Raw genomic sequence first — 18,000 nt, forward strand, 5'->3', positions numbered from 1 at the left:
AATAAAAATAAAAAATGAACCCCAATGTAGCCTAATGTATATAAAATGGATTCCATGTTTTCTACTTAATGAACTGGGGCTATGCTGTTACCACAAACGTGGGGTTAATGTTTTAATAATTCACTGGTGTGTCTTTTAGCCTCTTAATTGAAGTGGTGTGAATGGTTGGTTACTTATTCAGGGATAATATGGTAGATGTAATATTTCATAGTAATGATGAGGCTGGAGGACAAGCATCAGCATCAACAAGCCACCCGCCTCTGTGTGAGACCAGTGTGTGTGAGTGAGCAGTGTGTTTGGGTGAGACCAGTGTATGAGTGAGCAGTGTGTTTGGGTGAGACCAGTATGTGTGAGTGAGCAGTGTGTTTGGGTGAGACCAGTGTGTATGAGTGAGCAGTGTGTTTGGGTGAGACCAGTATGTGAGCAGTGTGTTTGGGTGAGACCAGTGTGTCTGTGTTTGGGTAACAACAGTGTGTATGAGATGCTAGGTCTGTGACGGTAACTGAATAACTGTCTGTCTGACGGTTATGGATGAGTGCTGCCATGTCATCAAAACCGTTTTAAATCGGCATACATTCATTTTTTAAATTATTTTTATTAACTTTATTTTCCATCTAGATAAACTTGACCTAATATCGCAATTGCTTTCTAAGGATTATAACCAATTGTTTTGCGAATTTTGAAGTCTGTCTATTAAGCATTCTACGTCTCCCCATTCCAACTGTCATTTGATGCTCCAGCAGCTAATTGGCTAGATGCGTGGGGGTGTGGAAGTGCTAGCAGCTAATTGGCAAGATGCGTGGGGGTGTGGAAGTGCTAGCAGCTAATTGGCAAGATGCGTGGGGGTGTGGAAGTGCTAGCAGCTAATTGGCAAGATGCGTGGGGGTGTGGAAGTGCTAGCAGCTAATTGGCTAGATGCGTGGGGGTGTGGAAGTGCTAGCAGCTAATTGGCTAGATGCGCGGGGTGCGGACGTGCTATAGGCTATGGCACTTCAGTCTTTGATGTGTGGACGTTCTTTTATGCAATGCACGTGTTCATTGCTTGCTTGTAAATAAATAAAGCGGTCTTTTAAAACAGGTTGGGTGTGTCTGATTTTATTCATTTAATTATTCAACACCAGTCGACAAGGTTCTGGCTCTGAGCCCTATAATACGCTAATGTTGTGTCAAATAGACAATGCTATCCCTCCAGGCATGGTATGATATGGAATCTGTTAATAATGTATAGACTAATCTATGCTGATAAATAGGCTATGGACATGTTGCGTGTATTTGTCTCTATTTGATTGTCAGCTTCATCTTCATACTATATCATAGCTGTCTCCCTGCGTACTGTCCTTGTCAATTCATTATCTTGTAGCCTACTTTCGGGAAAGCCTAAGGTAGGCCTAGGTTTTTTAATAGGTTTTAAGGAAAGAATATTTGCTCTTGTGTCTGACATACATTGGTGGCTTTGATTGACTGGTCTTTTTACAGGGGGTGGTGCTGTGTGAACACTGGTTTTCTCTATAGGCCTATATGTCCATTCTGATGCTCTCTATAGGCCTATATGTCCATTCTGAAAGTTTCCTAGAGTAGCCAGTCTGGACTCTCTCTCTTTTAATAAGAATCAAACGCTCCTGTCATGATTTCATCTTGTAAAATGCCTAGTTCCACAAAAGGCCCTTTCTCACCAAGTCTGTTGTTTTCAACCAAATAATTAGGAATAAATAAACAGAAGCCACATCTTTGTTTATGAAGTCCTTTACACCAATTGTGAAATATCGTCCTGCCACAATCTGTTAATTATTTATTCGGAACAGGTTTGATATTTTAATTTTTTTGCAAAATAAGCTGTTGACCAATATAAATTGTTATCTGGGACGCTGCCACTGACAGGCTGCGCACTGCGAATGACAGGTCTGTGTATTCGTTGTGTGAATTAATTAATGAACACAGATCTCTCTGCCTGTTTTTACATTTGTACGGTATCAGTTTAGCCAATGTGATCACGTCACAGCAGAGCTAGGTTACACGTCACTCTCGTCATTCAAACCTGTCTGTTCATTGCCAACGCTGTAGCCTATTTTTATAGCCATTCGGCAATAATAAATCAAATGTATTTATAAAGCCCTTCGTACATCAGCTGATATCTCAGTGCTGTACAGAAACCCAGCCTAAAACCCCAAATGGCAAGCAATGCAGGTGTAGAAGCACGGTGGCTAGGAAAAACTCCTTGGAAAGGCCAATAGGATGGATCAATGCTTCTCTCCTCAAATAGGCCATAGTTTTTTTTAAAAATGCTTGAAATAAGTTTCAAACTATATTGCTGCTGTTTGTCTATATATAGGGTACTCGTTCAAGCACTAGAGTTAGGGGGAAGAGATGGGCCAGCCAAGATGCCCGAATTACGCAAAAAGGGAACGGCGAAAACGAAAATGTTAATGCCTTCATTCGTATAGCCTTTTAATTAGGTTATATATTATATGCCTGCTAAAGTGAATCTAGGTGACCACCTAGGCTTTAGTCAACCCTAAAAGACAGAGAGAAATAATATCTGCCTGCATTTACCTTCATCAATAAGTGGTTGCACAGATTTAGATAAAACACTCAACCACCCATTGCTTCAGTAAAATGTACCTGATTATTAGGCTTTGGACAGGTTGTTAAAATGCAAGTAGCAATGCAAGTAGTCTGGGTAGCCATTTGATTAGCTGTTCAGGAGTCTTATGGCTTGGGGGTAGAAGCTGTTAATAAGCCTTTTGGTCCTAGACTTGGTGCTCCGGTACCGCTTGCAATGTGGTAGCAGAGAGAACAGTCTATGACTTGGGTGGCTGGAGTGTTTCACTAGGGCCTTCCTCTGACACCGCCTGGTATAGAGGTCCTGGATGTCAGGAAGCTTGGCCCCAGTGATGTACTGGGTTGTACGCACTACCCTCTGTAGTGCCTTGCGGTCGGAGGCTGAGCAAATGCCATACAAGGCAGTGATGCAACACGTCTGGATGCTCTCGATGGTGCAGCTGTAGAACCTTTTGAGGATCTGAGGACCCATGCTAAATCTTTTCAGTCTCCTGAGGGGGAATAGGTTTTGTTGTGACCTCTTCATGACCGTCTTGGTGTGTTTGACCCATGTTAGTTTGTTGGTGATGTGGACATCAAGGAACTTGAAGCTCTCAACCTGCTCCACTACAGCCCGGTCGATGAGAATGGGGGCGTGCTCGGTCCTTGCAGAAGGAGGTGTTTAGTCCCAGGGTCCTTAGCTTAGTGATGAGCTTTGAGGGCACTGTGGTGTTGAACGCTGAGCTGTAGTCAATGAATAGCATTCTCACATAAGTGTTCCTTTTGTCCAGGTGTGAAAGGGCAGTGTGGAGTGTAATAGAGATTGCATCATCTGTGGATCTGTTGGTGTGATATGCAAATTGGAGTGGGTCTAGGATTTCTGGGATAATGGTGTTGATGTGAGCCATGACCAGCCTTTCAAAGCATTTCATGGCTATAGATGTGAGTGCTACGGGTCGGTAGTCATTTAGGCAGGTTACTTTAGTGTTCTTGGGCACAGGGACTATGGTGGTCTGCTTGAAACATGTTGGTATTAGACTCAGACAGGGAGAGGTTGAAAATGTCAGTGAAGACACTTGCCAGTTGGTCAGCGTATGCTCTGAATACACGTCCTGGTAATCCGCCTGGCCCTGTGAATGTTGACCTGTTTAAAGGTCTTATGGCGGTATACAGCTCATTGAGTGCGGTTTTAGTGCCAGCCTCGGTCTGTGGTGGTATGTAAACAGCTACGAAAAATACAGAAACTCTCTAGGTAGGTAGTGTGGTCTTGAGATACTCTACCTCAGGGGAGCAAAACCTAGCGACTTCCTTAGATATCATGCACCAGCTGTTGTTTACATAAATGCATAGGCCCCCGCCCCGCCCCTTACCAGAGGCTGCTGTTCTGTCCTGCCGATAGAGTGTATAACCCACCAGCTGTATGTTCTTAATGTCGTCGTTCAGCCACGACTCGGTGAAACATAAGATATTACAGTTTTTAATGTCTCGTTGGTAGGATATACGTGCTTTCAGTTCGTCCCATTTATTTTCCAGCTATTGAACGTTAGCTAGCAGGACGGAAGGCAAAGGCAGATTCGCCACTCATCGCCTGATCCTCACAAGGCACCCTGATATTTTTCAGCGAAATCTCAGTTTGCTTCTCCAGCGAATGACAGGGATCTGGGTCTGGTCGGGTGTCTAGTATATCCCTCCCGTTCGACTCATTGAAGATAAACTCTTCGTCTAATTTGAGGTGAATAATCACAGTTCTGATGTCCGGAAGTTATTTTTGGTCATAAGAGACGGCAGCAGCAACATTGTGTACAAGACAAGTTACAAACAACGTGAATAAAAAAAAATAAAAAAAGCATGATTGGTTAAGAGCCGATAAGACGGGAGCCATTTCCTCCAGCGCCATCACGGGTAATAACGTGTAACGGTAATAGTGAAGTTGCAGAGAAAAGCCACGTTTCTTTTGAGTCTGATATATTTGCCAATCCCCCCCATCCATTACAGACCGGTGATTATAAAGTAGAGCACAGAGAAACAGACGCTTCCATTTAATAAGCTACTTCAGTCTCCATCCACAGTCTCACTACTGCCGGACTCTCCACTCCGCTGGGCTCAGTGGGCTGACTGTGTATATAGTAAACTAGGGCTGACCCGATTTAGTTGACTGGTCGATAGGCTCTTGGTCGACAGATTTCTTTAGTCAAGCAGTCGCAAATATATTTTTTTCATGGTGCCCAAGACACCCATCTGATTCACACTTGTCTCAGTGGACTAATCCATTGCGGAGGCCACTGATGGCACAGTAGATCACTCTTAAGACGTGTTACTGAAATTGTATCTGGTTATATTATGTCAAAAAGAATGGGGCAACACTAAATATATTTTATAACAAATGCACTTTCACCTGCGTTGGGTTGCTGGCCGCGGTTCTGACACAATCTTCAGTGCGCCGTTGAATTGGCGCCGTTCCCAATGTTGCTATGTGCATAATACCAAAGTTACCCAGCACATTGGTGTTGAACAATGTGGCGGAGGCAGCAGCTTCGTGAAGAGAGGAGGAAACAGCCCTTAATTGGCCAAGAAAATTGAGGAGGGGAAACCCCAACTTTAATTAGGCACATTTAACAGTTAGGCTATTGATTTATAGACCTGTCTTTATAAAGCCTCCACTCCTCTGGGAAGGCTTTCCGCCAGATGTTGGAACATTGCCGCAGGGACTTCCATTCAGCCACGAGAGGATTAGTGAGGTCGGACACTGATGTTGGGCATTCTAAAGGTGTTTGATGGGGTTTTCAGGGCTCTGTGCAGGCCATTTCTGTATGGACTTCGCTTTGTGCACGGGGGGCATTGTCATGCTGAAACAGGAAAGGGCCTTTCCCAAACTGTTGCCGCAAAGTTGGAAGCACAGAATCATCTAGAATGTCCATTTATGTTGTAGCAATAAAATTTCCCTTCACTGGAATGGAAAAGCCCGAACCATAAAAAGCCCCAGACAATTATTCCTCCTCCAACAATCTTTACAGTTGGCGCTATGCGTTGGGGCAGGTAGCGTTTCCTGGCATCCGCCAATCCCAGATTCGTCCATCGGACTACCAGATGGTGAAGCGTGATTCATCACTCCTGAGAGTGCGTTTCCACTGCTCCAGAGTCCAATGGCAGTGAGCTTTAAACCACTCCAGTCTGACACTTGGCATTGCGTATGGTGATCTTAGGCTTGTTTGCGGCTGCTCTGCCATGGAAACCCATTTTCATGAAGCTCCCAATTAACAGTTATTGGGCTGATGTTGCTTCCAGAGGCAGTTTGGAACTCGGTAGTGAGTGTTGCAACCGAGGACAGACAATTTTTATGCTCTTCAGCACTTGGCAGGCCCGTTCTGTGAGCTTGTGTGCCCTACCACTTCGCCGCTGAGCCGTTGTTGCTGCTAGACGTTTCCACTTCAGTCACAATATTTACAGTTGACCAGGGCAGAAATTTGACAAACTAACTTGTTCGGAAGGTGGTATCTTATGACATTGCCACGTTGAGTCACCAAGCTCTTCAGTGAGGCCATTCTACTGCCAATGTTTGTCTATGGAGATTGCATGTCTGTGTGCTCAATTTTATATACCTGTCAGCAACGGGTGTGGCTGAAATGGCCAAATCCACTAATTTGAAGTTGTCCGCATACTTTTGTGCATATATAGTATATCTATGGATTGAGATGAGACTTTGGCTTTGTTCTGGTGTGTGTGTGTGTGTGTGTGTGTGTGTGTGTGTGTGTGTGTGTGTGTGTGTGTGTGTGTGTGTGTGTGTGTGTGTGTGTGTGTGTGTGTGTGTATACTGAATGAAAATATAAATGCAACATGCAGCAATTTCAAAGGTTTGACTGAGTTAGTTGATGTAATGAAATCAGTCTGTTGAAATAAGGTAATCGGGTCCTAATCTATGGATTTAACATGACTGGGTAGGGGCGGAGCCATGGGTGGGCCTGGGAGGGCACATGAACTTGGCAGCCAGGCACACCCACTGGGGCATTATTACAGAAATACTTCTCGACCCCTCAGATTATCCCGCTGGTGAAGAAGCTAGATGTGGAGGTCCTGGGCTAGCGTGGCTATGTGCGGTCTGCGGTGGTGAGGCCGGTTGGACATATGGCCAAATTCTCTAAAACAACGTTAGAGGTGGCTTATGGTAGAGAAATGAGCATTGCTGACTGTGGGCATTACCACATTACCGTGCCAATAGCACGCTCAATCATCTTGAAGACTGATCATTTTGAAGTGGCCGTTTATTGTCCCAGCACAAGGTGCACCTGTGTAAGGATCATGCTGTTTAATCAGCTTCTTGATATGCCACACCTGTAAAGTGGATGGCTTATTTTGGGAAAGGAGAAATGCTCACCAATAGAGATGTAAATATATTTGTGCACAAAATTTGAGAAATTTCTGCGATTTGAATGAAAAAGATAAGCCTTGTCTAATCTTTCTCCCTCCTGTCCCCATTCACTCTTCTCTCTCCCTTCTCCCCATCTCTCTCTCTCTCCCTCTCTCTCTCCAGACCAGACCCTGCGTCCCAGCAGAATGACTCTCCTCTCCCAGATCAGGATGAGGAGATACTGGGCTCTGACGATGAGGAGCAGGAAGACCCCAATGACTACTGTAGAGGTATGATAGACACACACACCGACTACTGTAGAGGTACAACACACACACACATGCACACATCCAACTATCATGTGTTACTATTGCAGGAGGTTACCACCATGTGAAGATAGGAGACCTGTTCAATGGTAGATACCATGTGATCAGGAAGCTGGGCTGGGGACATTTCTCCACCGTGTGGTTGGCCTGGGACATACAGTAAGTTCTGTCTGTGTAAATGGTGCTGAGTAAAGGCCCGTTAAAGTGGTAGAGGCTTATTGGTGTTTCATTGTGTAACATATGTTGTCCTGTATTTCCAGGGGGAAGTGTTTTGTGGCCATGAAGGTGGTGAAGAGTGCAGAGCATTACACTGAGACAGCCCTGGATGAGATCAAGCTGCTGAGATCAGTGAGGAACACATACACTCACTCACTCAGTCACTCACTCCGTCGTCCACTTGTACTCAATATGATTAGTATTGATGTGTGTGTTCCAGGTCAGGAACACGGACCAGAAGGACCCCAGCAGGGAGAGGGTAGTTCAGCTACTGGATGACTTCAGGATCTCTGGCATGAACGGAACTCGTATCCTCAGTTAAACGTCCACGACAACACTGCCGCTCAACATGAAAACTGACAACAAGAGAGAACCGGCATATTCCATGTACTCCGTACTCACTCGGATCAGTGTGTTACTATTGGTCAATATTATGAGCCTTAAAAGATTAATTGCCCAAGTTCTGCCACTAACTATTGGTGGCTCACAGATGTGTCCCTGCCTTGCTGACGTTTGGCCAGCGTTGTCTGGACGTTTGGCAACACAACACATTCCAGCTAGAGGACACACACAGATGCACAAATGTTCTGGCAGTTTCTCTGTCCGCCTAGCTAGAGACCGCTACATCCTGATCACAGCTGGGTGTCCAGGCAACACTCCCAGACTCCGTCCCAGCATGCCTAGCTTCTTGAAGAGTTTGTAATGAGTTCTGGGTTGGTGTGCCTACTTCCATCTTGGTTCTTTGCAGAACCTTTTCGGTGTTGACATTTTATATTGCGTAGGTGTAAGCCAAATGCATAAGGGTGAATGACAAGGGGGTGTGTGTTTTGAGTTAGGCTTCCCACCTCTCCCATGCTGTCCTCTTACTAGTCCTGTACTTGTCCTCTACTAGTCTTGTACTTGTCCTCTACTTGTCCTGTACTAGTCCTGTACAGGTCCTTGACCTCCCCTGTTAGATGTCTGTATGGTGTTTGAGGTTCTGGGTCATCACCTGCTGAAGTGGATCATCAAGTCTAACTACCAGGGCCTTCCTCTGCCCTGCGTCAAGAGCATCATACGACAGGTAAAACAACTCAACTTATTTCTCACACAACATTGGGTGCGTTCCAGGTTGGGTGCGTTCCAGGTTATTTTGATTGCAAAAACAAACATTCAACAGAGTTTTAACTCTGAAACTGTTAGTAATTGGTATTGAAAGCGGGTTTAAAATTCCAGAAACTTTACCAAAAGTTACCATGGTTCCAGGAGTCCTCCAACTGGAATCTGGGGAATGTTTCCTCATTGTTGAAACCCTCAGATACAGCCGTGGTCTTACTGATCCTCTGCCCTCCTGTAGGTTCTCCAGGGCCTGGACTACCTTCACTCCAAGTGTAAGATCATCCATACAGACATCAAGCCAGAGAACATCCTGTTGACGGTCAACGAGCCCTACATCAAGAAGATGGCTGCCGATGCAACGGAATGGCAGAGGACTGGAGCTCCACCCCCCTCCGGTTCCGCAGGTACACACACACATACACACACACACACACTATGTCAGGAAGATGGCTGCTGGTAACTGACCCCTCGCATCCACCATTTTGAATGAACACGGTGCAGTGTTGGAAAGCTGTATCAACATGGACATAATAGCATTACCATCAGGGCTTGGCATGCTGGTGAATAATGAGCTTGTATTAATTAGTGCTTTTCACTCAAAGCTCTTAATTATAAGCTCTTCAAAGGCTCATATATTTTTTTTGTATGGTGCTTTGTCCCAATGTTCTGAACAAAAAGAGCGAGTCCTGCCAAGTCAAGCCAGACATTCAGCGTTTCAGTCTGGGATCACCAGCCAGTCTAGGAGAATGATCAGAACAAAGAGGGAAAAACATTAAGGTTATTCATTCATTGTCTGGATTCCTGTTTTCCTGCTACATCAAGAGTTTTGTAGGGAAATTCAGACACAAGCATCAGAGGCAAATCACTGACAGACTTGATATCTAAAGACTGAGCCTAACGTTTAGGTGAAAAAAGTAGTTGATGGTAGATACGGATTGAGATGAGACTGGGCTTTGTTCTGGTCTGGTGTTGAAGTGATGAAACGAACCCTTTTATCTAGCTGTCTGATGCTGATCCATCTGTAATGGTAGGGGTGACATTGAGAGGGAGAGCTGCAGTAGCGCTAACTCTTAACAGCCTCAGACCGAGGAGAAGACACGAGAGAACAGGCCATTATTCAACAGACAGGAGAAGACACGAGAGAACAGGCCATTATTCAACAGACAGGAGAAGACACGAGAGAACAGGCCATTATTCAACAGACAGGAGAAGACACAAGAGAACAGGCCATTATGCAACAGAAAGAGAAGACACTAGAGAACAGGCCATTATTCAACAGACAGGAGAAGACACAAGAGAACAGGCCATTATGCAACAGAAAGAGAAGACACTAGAGAACAGGCCATTATTCAACAGACAGGAGAAGACACGAGAGAACAGGCCATTATGCAACAGACAGGAGAAGACACGAGAGAACAGGCCATTATTCAACAGACAGAAGACACGAGAGAACAGGCCATTATGCAACAAACAGGAGAAGACACTAGAGAACAGGCCATTATTCAACAGAGAGAGGAGAAGACACTAGAGAACAGGCCATTATTCAGCAGAGAGAGGAGAAGACACGAGAGAACAGGCCATTATGCAACAGACAGAGAAGACACTAGAGAACAGGCCATTATTCAGCAGAGAGAGGAGACACGAGAGAACAGGCCATTATGCAACAGACAGGAGACGACACGAGAGAACAGGCCATTATGCAACAGACAGGAGAAGACACGAGAGAACAGGCCATTATGCAACAGACAGGAGAAGACACGAGAGAACAGGCCATTATGCAACAGACAGAGGAGAAGACACGAGAGAACAGGCCATTATGCAACAGACAGAGGAGAAGACACGAGAGAACAGGCCATTATTCAACAGACAGAGGAGAAGACACGAGAGAACGGGCCATTATTCAACAGACAGAGGAGAAGACACGAGAGAATGGGCCATTATTCAACAGACAGAGGAGAAGACACGAGAGAACGGGCCATTATTCAACAGACAGAGGAGAAGACACGAGAGAACGGGCCATTATTCAACAGACAGGAGAAGATACGAGAGAACAGGCCATTATGCAACAGACAGGAGAAGACACGAGAGAACAGGCCATTATGCAACAGACAGGAGAAGACACGAGAGAACAGGCCATTATGCAACAGACAGGAGAAGACACGAGAGAACAGGCCATTATGCAACAGACAGGAGAAGACACGAGAGAACAGGCCATTATTCAACAGAAAGAGAAGACACGAGAGAACAGGCCATTATTCAACAGACAGGAGAAGACACGAGAGAACAGGCCATTATGCAACAGACAGAGAAGACACAACAGAACAGGCCATTATTCAAAGCCACGAAGTCTATAAAAAAATAGGTGTTCAGTGAGTCACTGGGTTTTGGTGCAGAAATAACCGTCCGTCTCTTAGGCGGGGTCGGGGATGGTGTGCGAGTCCCGCTGGTCCACGACACTGGAGAGCTGTGTGTGAATCAGAACACACACACACACACACACACACACACACACACCACACACACCACACACCACACACCACACATGCACACTGTACTACTGAAACTGCATGCTAATTACTGAGGCAGATTTAACATATCACCTTTGCTGCTGGTTTAGTCGTTATTTTGCTGAGGACATAACACTGACTAAAATGTTCTCTCTGTTCACAGTGAGCACAGCTCCAGCACCCAAACCAGTGAGTCTATCAGTCTTTGTGTTATTTCTAAAAGCATGTTGTTTTGTGTGTGTGGTGGCTGCTACCAACTGTATCTACCAGATAATGTGTTGGAGTGGGTGGTTCTGTTCACACTTAGCAATGGTACAGTAGTCCAACCTTCAACCTTCTTCTCTCTTCCCATTTTATTTATTTTAATCTCCCTCTCCTTACCCCCTCCTCATCTCATCCCTCTCCCCCTTATCCATTCTCTCATTATCCATATCATCTCCTTATCCATATACTCTCCTTACCCCCTCATCTCATCCCTCTCCCTACCCCATCCTCTATTCATCCCTCTCCCCCTTATCCATATCCCCTCCTCCTCATCCCTCTCCCCCTTATCCGTCTCCTCTCCTTATCCGTCTCCTCTCCTTATCCGTCTCCTCTCCTTATCCGTCTCCTCTCCTTATCCGTCTCCTCTCTCCCCCCTCTTCTCGTCGCCCCTCTCCTCAACTCTCCTCGTTCCCCTCCTCGCCCCTCTTCTCCTCGTCGTCCCTCTCGTCCTTGCCCCTCTTCTCTCCTCGCCCCTCAGACGGTGAAGATGTCTAAGAACAAGAAGAAGAAGATGAAGAAGAAACAGAAGAAGCAGGCAGAGATGTTAGAGAAGAGGATTCAGGAGATGGAGGGAGCGCCGGAAGGAGGAGAGGAAGAGGAGGAGGGGGAGGACGAGACCACTACAGACGCCCCTCCGCCCTCGTCTGACACGCTACAGGACATGGCTAATGATGTCACAGCAGGTAAACCCACCCGGGGGACTGTGCTTCACCTTTAGATCAGAACAATGCTGCGGACCTCTATTAGATTCTGTTTCCTTTTTGTTTTTAAAGGAACTGAAAGGCATATATTTTTTTAAACCATATTTCATGGGACCAGGGTTGGTGACTTGGAAACGTGTACATTAGGGCACGCTACAGCAAAACATTTCTGCCAGTTCTTGCATAAGTTGACGTAGTACCTTCCCTGTTTCAGGCCGTTTTCTTCTGTTTGGCAGAAGTCACGGCAGTGTATTGACTGCTGTTCGTGTGACTGACTGACTGATCTGTTGCATTGACCCAGGTCCAGATAAACCGGAAGAGAAGGAGGAGGAGGAGAGCAGGATGGAGGTGGCCTGCAACGGCCACACAGAGGAGGACACGGCGAGCCAGGAGGTACAGAGGACCGAGGAAGAAGAGGAGATAGACGAAGAGGACCAACAGAAAGCCAACAAACTCAACGCCAGCACGGAGGCTCGAGACCTGCCGGTCAATGCATCTTACCCAGAGTACAACGGCAAAGGTCCCGGTGACCCACACGATCCCGCTACAGACGGTAAACAAGGGAGAGAGCAGGGGAAGGAGAGAGAGATGGAGGAGTGTAAACGACCAGAGAAGGAGATGGAGACTGAGGTGATGCCTGGAATAGAGGATGAGGAGAGGAAGTGACACTTTGCTGGGTACTTCATCAGGAAGCCGCAGCGTTACTGAACATTCAGATGGAACAGAGATGTCATGTAGATCACACGTCTCTCTAACATGTAGATTAAATGATCGTCAGATCTACTCCTTACATGTCTATCTGCAACATTCTGAATGTTTCACCTCACTGAATAAACTACAGCTGATGGTGTGGCGGTATCTGTAGTGTTATCTGTAGTGGTATCTGTAGTGTTATCTGTAGGCGTGGCGGTATCTGTAGTGGTATCTGTTGGCGTGGCGGTATCTGTAGTGGTATCTGTGGGCGTGGCGGTATCTGTAGTGGTATCTGTGGGCGTGGCGGTATCTGTAGTGGTATCTGTAGGCGTGGCGGTATCTGTAGTGTTATCTGTAGGCGTGGTGGTATCTGTAGTGGTATCTGTAGTGGTATCTGTAGTGGTATCTGGTGGCGTGGCGGTATCTGTAGTGGTATCTGTGGGCGTGGCGGTATCTGTAGTGGTATCTGTAGTGGTATCTGTAGGCGTGGCGGTATCTGTAGTGGTACCTGTAGCGGTATCTGTAGGCGCGGCGGTATCTGTAGTGGTATCTGTGGGCGTGGCGGTATCTGTAGTGGTATCTGTATCTGTTTTTCATGGTTCGGGCCCCTTAGTTCCAGTGAAGGGAAATCTTGACATTCTAGACGATTCTGTGCTTCCAACTTTGTGGCAACAGTTTGGGAAAGGCCCTTTCCTGTTTCAGCATGACAATACATTTTTTTTATTTGACCTTTTATTTAACTAGGCAAGTCATCTAAGAACAAATTATTTTTGTTCATTGACGGCCTAGGAACAGTGGGTTAACTGCCTTGTTCAGGGGCAGAACGACAGATTTTTACCTTGTCGGAGATTCGATCTTGCAACCTTTCGGTTACTAGTCCAACGCTCTAACCACTAGGATACCTGCCGCCCCGTGCACAAAGTGAGGTCCGTAGAGAAATGTTTTGTCAAGATTGGTGGGGAGGAACTTGACTGGCCTGCACAGAGCCCTGACCTCAACCCCATCGAACAGCTTTGGGAGGAATCGCAGACTGCAAGTCAGGCCTAATCGGCCAACATCAGTGCCCGACCCCACTAATGCTCTTGTTGCTGAATGGAAGCAAATCTCCGCAGCAATGTTCCAACATCTAGTGGAAAGCCTTCCCAGAAGAGTGGAGGCTGTTATAGCAGCAAAGGGGGGACCAACTCCATATTAATGCCCATGATTTTGGAATGAGATGTTCGACAAGCAGGTGTCCACTTACTTTTGGTCATGTAGGTATGTTCACTTGGCTAATGCATTGTGTTCCATCTCTCGTTCTCTCTCTCTCTTGTCTGTAGATAAAGTAGCAGCAGGTAGTCTGTTGGTCAACCCTCTGGAACCACTCAATGCAGACAAGATCCAGATCAAAATCGCCGACCTGGGGAACGCCTGCTGGGTGGTGAGTACATCAGACATTCTGCAAGATGGTGTTGAAATAGTAGTGGGTTGACATGGCACCCATTCTGCAGTGGTGGATGTTCTGGAGGCAGTGGCTTAGACCACTGGACCACCCTGGACCCCTAGATCACCCTGGACCACTGGACCACCCTGGATCACCCTAGATCACCCTGGACCACTGGACCAGACTGTTTAGAAACATTTAAAGGCATCCTTCTATACTTCCTACCTACATTAGTTACACATTTCCACAAACTTCAAAGTGTTTCCTTTCAAGTGGTATCATGAATCAGCATATCCTTGCTGCAGGTCCTGAGCTACAGGCACTTAGATTTGGGTATGTTGTTTTTAGGCCAAAATTGAAAAGAAAAAAGGGTTTGATCCTTAAGAGGTTTTAATTATTAATCAGGAAGTTCCACTTCTCATCAACTCCAAACGATCAGATGATGAAACTAATGACTGAATTAGCAACAGTTTTACTAATACCAGTCATTTCAGATCAGTGAACCCTTCTCTCTCTCCTTTTCTCTCTCTCCATCCCTCAGCACAAACACTTTACAGATGACATCCAAACTCGTCAGTACCGTTCTCTGGAGGTGTTGATGGGAGCGGGCTACGGGACGCCTGCTGATATCTGGAGCACTGCTGCAATGGTGAGTGGACACACACACACACTCTCTCTCTCATGCATGTAATATCAACCCAAAACATGCCTGTCAGTTGAAATTCACTTGGAATGTTTCTGTGTTCCTGTCAGTTGAAATGAACGTGAAATGTTTCTGTGTTCCTCTCAGTTGGAATGTTTCTGTGTTCCTCTCAGTTGCAATGTTTCTGTGTTCCTGTCAGTTGGAATGTTTCTGTGTTCCTCTCAGTTGAAATGAACGTGGAATGTTTCTGTGTTCCTGTCAGTTAGAATGAACGTGGAATGTTTCTGTGTTCCTCTCAGTTGAAATGAACGTGGAATGTTTGTGTTCCTCTCAGTTGGAATGTTTCTGTGTTCCTGTCAGTTGGAATGTTTGTGTTCCTCTCAGTTGAAATGAACGTGGAATGTTTCTGTGTTCCTCTCAGTTGGAATGTTTCTGTGTTCCTGTCAGTTGGAATGTTTCTGTGTTCCTGTCAGTTGAAATGAACGTGGAATGTTTCTGTGTTCCTCTCAGTTGAAATGAACGTGGAATGTTTCTGTGTTCCTCTCAGTTGAAATGAACGTGGAATGTGTCTGTGTTCCTGTCAGTTGAAATGAACGTGGAATGTTTCTGTGTTCCTGTCAGTTGAAATGAACGTGGAATGTTTCTGTGTTCCTCTCAGTTGAAATGTTTCTGTGTTCCTCTCAGTTGAAATGTTTCTGTGTTCCTCTCAGTTGGAATGTTTCTGTGTTCCTGTCAGTTGAAATGAACGTGGAATGTTTCTGTGTTCCTGTCAGTTGAAATGAACGTGGAATGTTTCTGTGTTCCTCTCAGTTGAAATGAACGTGGAATGTTTCTGTGTTCCTCTCAGTTGAAATGAACGTGGAATGTTTCTGTGTTCCTGTCAGTTGAAATGAACGTGGAATGTTTGTGTTTTTCATCTGTTAGAAATACCGCAGGTCAGGTGGGATGTTGACTAAGTCATTTCACTGCACCACAAAACATGAATGCGTGTTATAACTTACAAATACAAGCATGTTTAAGAAATGGGTTAATTTCCTAAGGAGGTCCCCCAGGAACTTGAAACACCTCAGTAAATGTATCGCCTCAGTAAGTCTAACTGCCTAGCAGACAGTGCTTTGCTATGGGCTTGTATTGAGCTGCCCGGCTGGCTAGTCATCAGTCTACCCTGTCTGGTATGACTGAGCATTTCAAAACAACGATAAGGGCTGGCTATGGTCTACTTCATTAGTTAGACGCATAAAGGAGAGCGTTCCCTGAAGTACACGCACACACAGGAGATCAGCCTTCCTTGACAGTCAGAAGGCTGTTAAACCACAAAGGAATGTGAGAGATGTTATGGAGGGAAAACACAGAGCACAGGACAGTAATGGTACAAGGACAAGTTATTTTACTGTGTTTATATACAATGTTTTGTGGTAGTGTGTTTTATATGAACTGTTGTGACTGTGTGTTTTAACCAGGCCTTTGAGCTGGCTACAGGAGACTACCTGTTTGAGCCTCACTCTGGACAGGACTACACCAGAGATGAAGGCATGTTCCACCCTCCCCCCTCTTAAGTCTTACAGATTGTGCCTTTTTAAAAGTCTGTCATATTTTGTACCTCAAAGTTTAGGGACCTGTGTTTTGAGCGATTTAATGTTGACATAGCAAGAGTTTATCCTGTATTTTAAGCTTAATCAAGAAGTGAAAATGACCCCAAAATGAAAAGCAGTTGTCTGAGGGTGGTGCAGGACAGTCTGACATAAAAAGAAAAGGTGTCAGTTTGATTTATTTTTAAAATATATTTTTAAATAAAGGTTAAAATCCAAGCATGTCATGTTTGCACAAAACACAGGGCCCTACTTTAGACACTGGCATCCCATGTCATCCTGCTACTGTCTCCCCAAGGAGGTTTCTGGACTTCTGTGTTATTCACTTCTCCTCCTCTTCCTTTCTTCATCCTGTGTGTAGACCACATAGCGCTGATCATTGAGCTGCTGGGTAAAGTTCCTAGGAAGCTGATCCTAGCAGGAAAATACTCCAAGGAATTCTTCACCAAGAAAGGTAAACAAACGTTACATCTGCTGTTTTTTACTGTGTTTGTGTGTGTTTGTTAGTGTGTGTGATGTTTTTCTGTCTTTTTGCTCTTTCCTATACAAGGTCTTTGCATAGGTAACTTTCTCGCTTTGCATAGTCCCATACTTTACTCCCTGTTCACTAATGACTGCACGGCCAGGCACGACTCCAACACCATTAAGTTTGCAGATGACACAACAGTGTTAGGTAGGCCTGATCACTGACAACGATGAGACAGCCTATAGGGAGGAGGTCAGAGACCTGGCCGTTTGGTGCCAGGATAACAACCTCTCCCTCAACATGATCAAGAGAAAGGAGATGATTGTGGACTACAGGAAAAGGAGGACCGAGCACGCCCCCATTCTCATTGACGGGGCTGTAGTGGAGCAGGTTATGAGCTTGTCAGTGTCCACATCACCAACAAACTATCATGGTCCAAGCACACCAAGACAGTTGTGAAGAGGGCTCGACAAAGCCTATTTCCCCTCTGGAGACTGAACAGATTTGTGTCCTCAGATCCTCAAAAAGTTATACAGCTGCACCATCGAGAGCATCCTGACTTGTTTCATCACTGCCTACTATGGCAACTGCTTGGTATGGCAACTGCTTGGCCTCCGACCGCAAGGTGCTACAGAGGGTAGTGCGTACGGCCCAGTACATCACTGGGGCCAAGCTTTCTGCCACCCAGGATCTCTATACCAGGCGGTGTCAGAGGAAGGCCCTAAAAATTGTCAGACTCCAGCCACCGAGTCATAGACTGTTCTCTCTACTACCGCACGGCAAGCGGAACCGGAGCACCAAGTCTAGATCCAAAAGGCTTTTTAACAACTTCTACCCCCAAGCCATAAGACCGCTGAACAGCTAATCCCCCCCTCCCCGATTTTTACGCTGCTGCTACTCTGTTAATTATCTATGCATAGTCACTTTAATAACTCTACCAACATGTACATATTACCTCAACTAACCAGTGCCCCCACACATTGTACCAGTACCCCCTGTATATAACCTCGCTATTGTTATTTTACTTCTGCTCTTTTAAAGTATTTGTTCGTTTTCAATTTTCTATATTTTTGTAAATATTTTCTTAACTGCGTTGTATTCGGCATGTGACAAATCCAGTTTGATTTGATTTCAAGTTGAGCCTTGTCTAAGCGTGAGGGTGTATGTCTTTATGTTTTATCTTTCCGCGGT

The 18,000-nt window shown here is 45.5% G+C and overlaps 1 protein-coding gene across 4 annotated transcripts in view; it reads left to right on the top strand.

The window, feature by feature from the left end:
• srpk1b (SRSF protein kinase 1b) overlaps window positions 1–18,000 on the top strand; it is a 52,422-nt gene that overhangs the window by 32,458 nt on the left and 1,964 nt on the right. For all 4 annotated transcript variants that reach the window (XM_055918044.1, XM_055918045.1, XM_055918043.1 and 1 more), the window contains 13 exons: window positions 7,067–7,173; window positions 7,260–7,368; window positions 7,470–7,557; window positions 7,646–7,733; window positions 8,382–8,488; window positions 8,762–8,927; window positions 11,194–11,219; window positions 11,773–11,977; window positions 12,297–12,548; window positions 14,008–14,108; window positions 14,653–14,760; window positions 16,215–16,284; window positions 16,705–16,797. In XM_055918044.1, coding sequence (XP_055774019.1) covers window positions 7,067–7,173; window positions 7,260–7,368; window positions 7,470–7,557; window positions 7,646–7,733; window positions 8,382–8,488; window positions 8,762–8,927; window positions 11,194–11,219; window positions 11,773–11,977; window positions 12,297–12,548; window positions 14,008–14,108; window positions 14,653–14,760; window positions 16,215–16,284; window positions 16,705–16,797 — 1,520 coding nt within the window. The remainder of the gene's footprint in view (window positions 1–7,066; window positions 7,174–7,259; window positions 7,369–7,469; window positions 7,558–7,645; window positions 7,734–8,381; window positions 8,489–8,761; window positions 8,928–11,193; window positions 11,220–11,772; window positions 11,978–12,296; window positions 12,549–14,007; window positions 14,109–14,652; window positions 14,761–16,214; window positions 16,285–16,704; window positions 16,798–18,000) is intronic.

This window comes from Salvelinus fontinalis, chromosome 3 (assembly GCF_029448725.1).
Source record: "Salvelinus fontinalis isolate EN_2023a chromosome 3, ASM2944872v1, whole genome shotgun sequence".
NCBI lineage: Eukaryota > Metazoa > Chordata > Actinopteri > Salmoniformes > Salmonidae > Salvelinus > Salvelinus fontinalis.